The 11420-nt window shown below is 33.0% G+C and overlaps 1 protein-coding gene across 1 annotated transcript in view; it reads left to right on the top strand.

The window, feature by feature from the left end:
• The window catches only part of MAN1A2 (mannosidase alpha class 1A member 2), a 175571-nt gene that overhangs the window by 38963 nt on the left and 125188 nt on the right, over positions 1-11420 (top strand). The window contains exons 3-4 of the mRNA XM_017869826.1: positions 1442-1538; positions 10478-10596. Coding sequence (XP_017725315.1) covers positions 1442-1538; positions 10478-10596 — 216 coding nt within the window. The remainder of the gene's footprint in view (positions 1-1441; positions 1539-10477; positions 10597-11420) is intronic.

An 11420-nucleotide genomic window follows, 5' to 3' on the forward strand; every position in this document is an offset into this window, starting at 1 on the left:
TGGGTTAAACTCCACTTTGTTATGGTATAGTATCCTTCTTAGATGTCGCTAATTTTTGTTAAGGCATTTTGCATCTGTGTTCTTGAGATACATTGGTCTTGAGTTTTCTTGTAATATCTTTGCTTGATTTTGGTGTCTGATTAATGCTGGCTGCATAAAGCAAGTTGGGAAATGTTTAATGAATAGTATGCTGTTAAATGAATAGATTTTTGGTACACCACAGTCTACTATTATATAATTCATCTGATATATAATTAAATACTCTGCTGTTGTGTAGCTCAGAACTCCTTGGGTTGTAAAACACTCTGCTCAAACTAAGTGATACAAGTAGTATTTATTGGTTTAATGGCTGTAAATAAGGGCTTCGAGTTTGGCTGAATCCAAGCCTGTAGATATTATTGTGAGTATTAAGCATCTGTCTCTCTTTCCTTTTGTTAGTTTTTCCATGTTGGCAGAGAACCATTATCAGCTCCAGGTTTATATATTACACAGATCATGATATTGCAGAATAAAAAAGTCCCTCTATCTCCTGGTGTCTATAACAATGTGTAAAAAGAACTTGATTGTTCCTACTTGAATCACATGTATCCATTCACTTTGTCTAGGGCAGGGGTTGACAGCTGCAACCTGTGGGCCAAATTCTGCTTGCTGTCTGTTTTAAAAATAAATTTTAGGCCGGGCGCGGTGGCTCAATCCCATAATCCCAGCACTTTAGGAGGCCAAGGCGGGCAGGTCACGAGGTCAGGAGATCGAGACCATTCTGGCTAACACGGTGAAACCCCGTCTCTACTAAAAATAACAAAAAAATAAGCTGGGCGTGGTGGCGGGCACCTGTAGTCCCAGGAGGCTGAGACAGGAGAATGGTGTGAACCCGGGAGGTGGAGCTTGCAGTGAGCTGAGCTTGGGTCACTGCATTCCAGCCTGGGCGACAGAGCGAGACTCCATCTCAAACAAAACAAAAATAAATAAAAATAAATTTTAATTTGAATACGACCATGTCCATTTCCTTCATATTATCTGGGACTGCTTTTGTGCTGTAACAGCAGAGTCAGTTTGTTGATTTCTGGTCTAAGGATAAGGGGTTTTCTAGCTAGACTGAGTTAATTGATGGTAGAAGCAGAGCCTCTTGATTGACAGCTCTGTCATATGTGAGGAAAGGGAGCTGTTCCCAAAAAGACTAACATTTCTCAGAAGGAAAGAATGCCAAACAGATATGTACTTCATGAAGAAACAGGACTTGTCCCATTTTTTCCTGTCATATAGATGAGATGAAACACAGTTATGTATGTTTTCATACTGATACAAATGTTAATTGAATAATATACTAATGTAGATCTAGAAGAATGGGCAAGGATATAGTAATAGAACCCAAAATTATATGAAATAAAAAAACAGTTTGTGAAAAATTTAACTTGATGGATTTTAATTTTTCTCTTTTCAGATGATGAAACATGCGTGGGATAACTATAGGACATATGGGTGGGGACATAATGAACTCAGACCTATTGCAAGGAAAGGACACTCCCCTAACATATTTGGTAAGGTTACTTTTTCTAATTACATTTCCATTTTCTACCTCCATCTTTTAAAACAAGATGTAACTTTTCAAAGTACTTTCTAAAATCTGAGTATTTCTGTGGAACTATAATTTGAAGAAGCATGTATGATTTTTGCAAGTGTCAGTCACAGTTAAGTTCCAGTTGCTTTCGAGTACACATGTATGTGGTAGATTTTCTATTTACATATGGATGCTTTAGTCATTTATGTGAGTATTTAAAAGCTTTTTTTTGGCATTTTTTTCTTTAGTGTCAGGAAAAGTAGGCACCTACTTGTCATTTTTTTCTTCAACACAATACCTATTCTGATATTCATGTTACAGAGGAAGAGGGGAAGGATAGGAAATTCTTGTAGTTCTGTGTACATTTTTTTAAAAAGTGACCTATCCAGGGTGATTGGGTTACTGAATTCAGTGGGTTATGTTGTACATTCACAGTTCCTAAGGAAAAATTAACAATGTGTTCTGTGAATGGAGGTTTGGGGAAGCGCTGTGTTCATCTTGAGTTTGTTCATCCTATTTTCCTTGAGCTCAGTTCACCTGTAAAACTTCCCAGTTTAACTTACTCAACTAATTTAACAACTTTTACTAAACCCTAAGGTAAGTCTTGAGAATTGTTAAGCTACTCTTTGTAGTCTTCACTCCTTTCCACCATTTTAAATGCTTCTCAATGTGACTTGATGATTGTCTTTTAAGTAATGATAGATGAAGCAAGAAAATTTTAATGGGCTAAAAGACACAAACTAGTTATATGCAGTCTGATTCTCTTTATTACCTGTAATAAACCATCACAGTAATTCAAATAACAGCAATTTTCTTTTGACACTAGGGAAGGATTTTCTAATGCTGTGACTTTTCTTATAATTTGTTCATTGTTGCTTGTTTTGGTCAAAAAAGAAAATGTCTTAAAAAATAATTTCTGTTGGGTTTGGAAGATGTTGTGGTAGAGGAGTAAAGGAAAAAAGTTTCCTCTAGGTAATCAGTGACTACCAGAGACTTCATAATATGATATTTAATTTATCAGCCATCATGTAATGAAATAAAGTATATTTTCTTAGCAAAGTTTTGGACTGGAAAGTTCTTACTGCTTTGTGGATGTCACAGTATGAGGTGTTAGTGCAATAAAGACATTAAATTTAATAGTCAAAGTTAGAACCTCCCTTCGAGTAACTATTCCTTTATGTTAAACTCAATGGTAAATTTTGAGCCTTTTAAAAAGATTGGAGTATAAAATGTATTGAAAATAAAATTGGATGTTAATTTTTTACTTTTTTCAAATGGTGTTTCTCAGAACATCTAATGTGAGAAGAAAATTATAGTGAAATGGTAGAAAAAGAAAATCTGCAGAATTTTCAATAGTCAAAATTAGGTGCTGCTTATTTTTTATTTAATTTTTGAGTGGTTACAGTTACTTTTCCAGCCAGATAAGCTACGTAGGAATAGATTATTATTATATTTTGTCTTGTGTTTGTAGCTATGCAGTTAGTTTGTTAAAGGATTATTTTTTATAGTTTAATACTTTGTTTCCTACTTACTCTGTTTCTTTTGTGTATCTCAAATTCTTGCCAGTAAGTACAATTTTGAGTTTTTTTAAAATATATTTTTTGATTTTTTCTTTTTCTAAAAAACAGTAAAAGTCTAAGAGAAGGGTGGTAAGTAGTTCTCAGTGTCTCATTTGACATCCCAAATTTAGTACGCGTTTACAGAATAGGAATATATAGGTGGATATGGAACCTTTGCTTGCAATATTCTAGATTTTAGGGAAAACATTAACTTAAAACACGCCCCTTTTTGTTACCCTCAATTGTTAAACAGTTCTTTTATATGGTAACTGAGATAGGGGCTCCTCTGACTTCTGTCCAGTTCTTGGCATCAGAGTCCTCTTTTCGTGCAGATAACAGAAAATCCATTGCAAAATGGCTTAAACTAAAAAGGAAACTTAATCAGCTGAATGAATTCCTGGTGTATATCTGATTCTACCTGAGCTTTTTTACTTTATCTTTTCTGTTTTCCTGTTTGTTGATATAATCAAGCTGGTTTCTTAGCAGAATGGCTGCAGCAGTTTGAAGCTTCATATCTTCATACTACCACATCTGTAGGAAAGAGAACACTGTAGAGAAGAGAGCACTTGGATGTCTTAGAAATATAATTGAAATACTCACTGTTTCTTATTGTTTCTGATTAGGTCTTGTGCCCACTGTTGAACCAAATGCTGTACTTAGGAGCATGGGACATGTTCTTTTTGTTTGCTTAGTTAGGGCCTGGCTCTGGAGCCAGGAGAGGGGAGAGGGAAATGTTGCTGGATGCAAGTTAGCACTGATACTAATTATTCTAACAGTGATTAATAGTTAGAATGACTGGGTGCAGTGGCAGTTAGTCCCAGCTCCACAGGAGGTTGAGATAGGAGGATCGCCTGGGGCCAGGAGACCAAGGCTACAGGGTGCCATGGTCATGATGCCTGTGAATAGCCACTGTGCCCTAACTTTGGCAACATAGCAAAACTCTTTCTCTTAAAAAAAAAATGCAGAATGCTTTCTATTTAGATGTTCTGGAAAATAGAAGTCTTGTTAAAGATAGGTCTTTTTGCATGAAGAAGAAATTATTTTAACTTGGGAAAAGATTATTCTTTGATTTTGCAATGCTTTTTGAAGGGTGCATTTTATTTTCCAGGTGTCTGTGTGTGTATATGTGTGTGTATTTATATGTAAATAAGTTCCTTTTGTTATTTCTGACTAAAGGTGTTTTGATTTGTACATGTTTTGTTGAAGATTGTTGCTTTATATTAATAAGAGATATTGTTCTGTACTTTTCTTATATTATCTTTGTCTTGTTTTGGTATCAGAGTAATGCTGGACTCAAAATGATTTGGGAAGTGTTTTCTGCTTTTCATTTTTCGGGATGAGATTGTTTAGCATTGGTTTTATTTTTTTCTTAAATGTTTGGTATATGTGGCTGAAGAAACCACTTGCATCTGGAACTTTTTTTTTTTCTTGAAGGTTTTTAAACTACAAACTTAATGTCTTTAATAATAAGGACCATTCAGTTTATCTGTTTCATTTTGGGTGTATTTTGGTAATTTGTCGTTTTTGAGTAATTGGTCTGGTTTTAGCTAAGTTATTGATTTTTTATGCATAGAATTGTTTGGAGTATTGCCTTGTCATTTGAATGTCTGTGGTAGCTGTAGTAATAATAATCCCCTTTCATTTCTAGTATTAGTGATTTATGTTTTGTCTCCTCTTTTGTCCTGCTAGAAGTTTATTTATTTTATCGATCTTTTCAAGGAAACAACTTTTGGGTTCATTGATCTTTGTAATGTTTTGTTTGTGTTTTCATTTCTTTGATTTCTACTCTTTATTGTTTTCTTCTTTTGCATGATTTGGGTTCGTTTTGCTCTTGTTTTTCTAGTGTCGTGAAGTAGAAACCTAGATTATTGACCAGAGATCCTCTTCTCTAATGTATTTGTTACCGTAAACTTTCTAACTGCTGCTTTTGCTGCATTCCTGAGGTTTTGATATATTTTCATTTTCATTCAATTCAGTGTTTTAAAATTTTCCTTGAGTAAGTTTAAGTATTTAGAGTTTTAAAAAATGTTTCTGTTACACATTTCTTGTTTTAATTCTGTTAGGATCAGAGAATGTACTTCACATAATTTTAATTCTTTTAAATTATTTTTGGTTTGCTTTCTGACAGAGGTTTGTCTTGGTGAATTTTCCATTTGTGCTTAGAAATAATGGTATGTGTATATTCTGCTGTTCTTGTGTGGAACGGTCTGTTGATGTCAGTTAGATCCCATTGGTTAATGGGGTTGTTCAGGCTGTCTCTATCTTAGTTGGTTTTCTGCCTCGTTCTGTCAGTTACTGAGAGAGGGATGTTGGAGTCCTCAACTCTTATTTTGGACTTCTTTCAGTTGTCAACTTTTGCTTCATGTAATTTGAAGTACTCTTGTCAGGTGTTTGTCCATTAAGGATGATGCATTCTTAGGAGCACCACTAAAGCCCTAGTATCAAAACCAGACAAATATATTTATAAGAAAAGGAAACCGTAGAGCAGTATCTCTTATGAACATAGACGTAAGAGTATTTAACTAAATTTTAGTAAATCTTATTGAGTAATAGAGTTGTCCTTTGGTATCCATTGGTTTCAGGACCCCAGAGAATACCAAATTCTACAGATACCCAAGTCCCTTGTATAAAATAGTATATAATATTTGCATATAACCTAAGCATATCTCTCATATATTTAAAATTATCTCTAGATTACTTAGAATACCTAATACAATAGAAATAGTTGTTATACTGTATCTTAAAATTTTTGGTTTTTAAAAATTGCTGTATTGTTATTTTAAAAATATTTTCCCCAAATATTTTCCATCTACTGTTGGTTGAACCTGTGGATATGGAACTGGTGAATACTGAAGGCTGAGTGTATGTTATGTTATGACTAAGTGGAGTTTATCATAGAGATACATGGTAGGTTTTACATTTGGAAATTAGTGTAGTTTAAGATATCAGTATAATAAAAGAGAAAAATCATAGGATTATCCCAGGAGTTGGAGAAAAAGCATTTAATAACATTTAACAACCATCCATGATAAAAACTGTCAGCATACTAAATTAGAAAGGGGATTTCTTTAACTTGATAAAGAAAATTTCAAAGCAACAACAATAAGCAAAAAATGCAAAATACACCCCACATACTTAGTATTGAAAGACTATATGCTTTCTCCTAAGATTGCAAGCTAGGCAAAGGTGTCTACTCTCTCACTTTTATGTAACATTGTACTGGAGATCCTAGCCAGTACACTAAGGCAGAAAAAAGAGAAAGAAAAAAAAAAAGAGTAAATATTGGAAATGAAGAAGTAAAACTGTCTTTACATTTTTAGTCAACATAATTGCCCATAGAGAGAATCCTAGGGAATGTACCAAAAAAAAAAAAAAAAAAAGAACTAGAATAAACAAATTTAGTAATGTTATAGGATAGAAGTTTAATATGCAAAACCAATTATATGTATTGGTATACTTGCAACAAACAGTTATAAATGCAGTTTAAAAAATAAAGTCATTTGCAGTAGTATCAAAAAATATGAACTATATGTGTATAAATTTGATGAAATATGTACAGAACCTGTACATAAAGAAAACTTTATATTGTTTTTGAGAGAAATTTAAAAGGACTTAATGGAGAGAAATGCCATGTTTGTGAATTTGAATACTCAATATTGTTGGGATGTTAATTCTTTCTAAATTTATGTTTAAATTTAGAGTAGTCCAGTCAAAATGACACTAGACTTTTCTGTAGAAATTGGCAAGTTGATTCTAAAATCTGTGAAAATACAAAGCACTTAGAATAGTCAAGTAATTTTTTTTAAAAAACAAAGTTGAAGGATTTGCACTACCTGATTTTATAATTTACAGTAAAGCTACAGTTGAGGACAGTATGGTTTTAGCATAAGGATGGGCATAGAGATCTGTGGAAAAGAATAGAAATAGAAGTGCACATACATGGTTAATTGATTTTCAACAAAGATGCTGAGGTAATTCAGTGATTAAAAGGATAGCCTTTCCAACACATGGTGCTGGGTCAACTGTATATTTGTATGGGGAAATAATGAACTTTGCCTCTTCTTTCAACATTGTGTACAAAAATGGATCACAGAGCTAATATAAAAGCTAAAAGTAAAAAACTTTTAGTAGAAAACACTTGAGAACATCTTTGTGACTTTGAGGTTAGCAAGGATTTTTTAGAATACAAAAAGCATCAAGTATAAAAGAAAAATGTGGGTAAATTGGACTTAATGAAAACTGAAGATTTCTGCTCCCCAAAGACATCAGGAAATTGGAAAGACAAACTACAGACTTGGAGAAGATATTTGAAATACATACATAAGGATGTATCCAGAATATATAAATACTTCCCCACCCAATGAGGTATATGAATAGCCAATAAGCACATCAATAAGCAGGGAAAGTAAAATTAACACCACAATGGAATATTTCTACACACCCATTAACATGTCTAAAATTTGAAGATCAACAATATCAAGTATTGACAAGGATGCTAGAGCAACTATAACTGTTACACATTGTATTGGGAGTGTAAAATGGTACACTGTGGAAAGCAGTTTGTCAGTTTCTTATAAACTTACTGTATAGCCTAGCAATTCCACTCCTAAATATTTCCTTGGTGTTCACGAATGAGATCTGGTGTAGTTGTATGTTTCTTAGTAAATTCGATTTTTTTTCCCATCGATATACAGAATTTACAAATTGAATTTTAAGATCTTTTTCCCTATGTTGTATAAAAGTTTGTATAGAATGGGAGTTATCCTTAAAATTAAAGTAGTATTCATTCTGTGAAACTTCCAGAGCTTGGTATTTTGATAGCGGGTAGCTCCTTAAAACTTACTTCCTGTGTTTTCAGTCTGTTTGTTTAGATTTTCTGTTTCTTCTTTCATAAGTCGAAAATAGTATTTCTTGAGAAAGATCAAATTTATTGTGAATATATGAATAAAGTGGACCTTTTATAATTTTAAAAAATTTTCTCTGTGCTTGTCTGTTGTTGCATTTTTATTTATTATTTTGTGTTTTGTCTACCTTTTAAAAATGAGGTTAATGGTAGATTCGTTGTATGGTTCTTCATGGAACCATTTCTTGAATTTATTATTTCAATAATTTTCTTCATTTCTAATTCATCCATTTCTGCCTTTAGTTTTTCTCATTCTTCTGTTATTTTGCCCAAATTTGTTTTTTCTTTCTTAGAATATTAAATTCAGTTGTTTTCATTTGTTCTTATTAACTAGTATAAATATTTTAAGTTTATTTGTGAGAACGACTTTAGTTAATTCCCAGGCTCTCATACTAAATTTTTATGATGTTTTATATATTCTGCAATGTCATGTTTTGCTGCTTCTTTGACCCAAGAATCGTGTTAGGCTTTTTCATTTTTTCCTGTTCAAATCTTGACTTGTCCAGGTAAACAATCATGATGATAGCCAGTAATTTCAATTTTATACTTTTCTTCCTTGAGCCCTTTAGCACATGGCACCTTGTGGAACTAACCAAGACTGGTACAGAATAGGTGGGTCAGGCCTTTTCCCACTCCAGAATAGTCAATACCTCAGAGAAATATGTACTTAGAGAACTAAATAAATAACTAGATAACTGAAGGAGCAGAACTATCTACAAAAATTAAAATAAGGACACAAACAGTAGTCTCAAGGATTTAAAATAAGTTTGGTAAATGTTTTGGATGAAATGCTAAAATTAAAAGAGATACATATTCAAGAAGTTATGCAAGAGATAGAGATATATGAGTGATTAAATGGCTTGATACCATTTTTATCGTAATAAAAAGCCAAGGGACGTAATAACACATAACTGACTTTCTAGATAATATCAACATGAAGGGAACTGAGCAGGGAGAAGACCAAGGAATTTGATTATCAGAGTGTGTTGGAGTACTTGTTAGCTAAGAGAAGATAGATGTATTGATAAGTTGAAGAAATTATTAGGAACACATGAACAAGAAAATGTCATGTAAATTAAGGACAACCATCATAAGAACAAATTTGTGTAGCTTTAAATCATTGGAAGAAAACAATTTCTACCCAGTAGAAATGGAAAAATAAAGAAAAGAAGAATAGTAAATGGAAAATGTGAACTAAGTAATGTTGAATGCTGGCTCTGAAAATGTCACCAAGAAAACCTGTTGAAAAGACAAAGCTGTTAATTGTTACTTTGGTAAGGAGATCACTACCTCACTGGAGTCGTAGCCTTTCAGAGTTTGGGGTATAAATCATCATTTGGTACTTTCTGTTGAAGAGTTGATGGGTCTTTCAGGAAGTTCTTGGAATGAACAATAAATTTTTTTTGGCAACTTTTATCTTTCTGGGCAAGAGCTCCTGGAACAGTAAATTCACCTTGTTGAAGACAGTGTAATAGTAAAGCCATGTTAATGCAGGCAGTAAGCTGTCTGGATCGTTTGAATTTTTATAGGACAGAAGTAATAATTGCATTTATGGGATTGGGGAGAACCCATCTCCTCCCTGATATTTACTTTTTTGCTGTACTACTAGATTTTTTACTCTACTAGTAGCAAAACAAACCTAGCTTTGCTACTATTTTATTTAGGATTTGTACAGTTATATTCATTAGTAAGATTGGTCTGTTTTCTTCCCTTATGTTTTCATTATCAGTTAGGCTGGTTTTGAATTAATTTTTCCCTCTCTTCCTCCCTTTCTCTCTTGCTTTCTTCCCCTTGGAACTATTTTTTTTTTTTTTTTAATGATAAGGATTATCTCTTTCTTAAAAGTGGATACATTGTATTATTTTGATTTTCTCTACTCATGTTGTTTGATGGTTTCCTTTTTTCAGTATGATCTACCTGTTGTTGATTGTTAAGGATTGTTAAGTTTTTTTTTTTCCACTGTGGTTATCCAACCCCGTTGTACATTTATTATTATTTTAAAACATAGTTTTTGTCCTTCCTATGAATTTGGACCAGAGCAGAAGGACACGGTTGTCTTATTACTTAGCTTTGTCATCATGAACTGCTCTCCCCTTTTCTTGAATTAATCCTCTTTTTTCTTTTTCTTTCTCGGTTAAGTAGACAGATATCTCAAAATCTGACCAGGCAGAAAATTAAGGAAAAGTTTGCTTTTAGTTTTCTTTTATCTTCCCATTTTACTGAAGTACTATTTTAGTAAAATATATAAACTATGTATATTTTCCAATATACATATAATTTCTAATGTAAAAGCGAACAATATTGGGTATTCTAAATTTTAGTCCTTGTACTCTTAGTTTACTTTTATATATAAAAGTTAAAATACACTGAATGTGAAGGGAATCTTTTTTTTTCCCCCAAAGAGAAAAGGAGCCTAAAGTGATCTTTTTAATGATAATTTTTTCTTCCCAAATATAGGAAGTTCACAAATGGGTGCTACCATAGTAGATGCTTTGGATACCCTTTATATCATGGGACTTCATGCTGAATTCCTAGATGGGCAAAGATGGATTGAAGACAACCTTGATTTCAGTGTGGTGAGTGTATGATTGATAACTAATCTCTTAGATTGACCATGAAAAGACAATGTCTAACTGCTATTGTCTGAACATTTGTGCCTTCCTATTCATGTATTGAAACCTCATCACTGATGTGATGGTACTAGAAGATGGGGACTTTGGGAGGTGATTAGGTCATGAGGGTTGACCTCTCATGAATGGAAAAAAAAATATGTATATATATATTTTGAAGTTTAGTGATTAGCACAGCTCCGATGAGTTTTCATAGTTAGGCCTATACCCATTCTTCTGGTACTTTAGCATGGTTAAGTGGTACTGCTTAGGTTTGGCATAGTTGTTAATCAGACGCCCAGCACAGTTGCATTCTAGTCGTGCGACTTGCGGAAGTTCCTTATCTTTCTAAACCTGTCAGAAAATTACTATTCCATTATAGTATTGTGAAGATTATTTGAGATAATCTGGTACATATTAAGTGCTCAGTAAATGGTGGCAATTATTTTCATTATCACCAGTCTTCACCTAAAAGATGTGTGGACCGTTTTGTTTTGTCATATTCACATCTTTTGTGATATTTGTGCTTGCTTTTCCTTTTGACTACTTCTTTATGTACCTCTCTCTGACAGACTCTTCGTTATTTAAACTGTGATATAAGTCCATAATTATTTCTTCTCTGATGCCTTTCTTGGTGCTAACTAGACAAAAATGGTTTACTTTCCTTTATGTTACTGTGGCATTTGGACATATCTCAATGAGAACAAATTTTATTATAATTTAGGTTTGATGGTGAGTGGCAGAAAACCTAATATAAAATAGATTAAACAAGATATATATATATATATATA

This window comes from Rhinopithecus bieti, unplaced genomic scaffold (assembly GCF_001698545.2).
Source record: "Rhinopithecus bieti isolate Rb0 unplaced genomic scaffold, ASM169854v2 scaffold_3040, whole genome shotgun sequence".
NCBI lineage: Eukaryota > Metazoa > Chordata > Mammalia > Primates > Cercopithecidae > Rhinopithecus > Rhinopithecus bieti.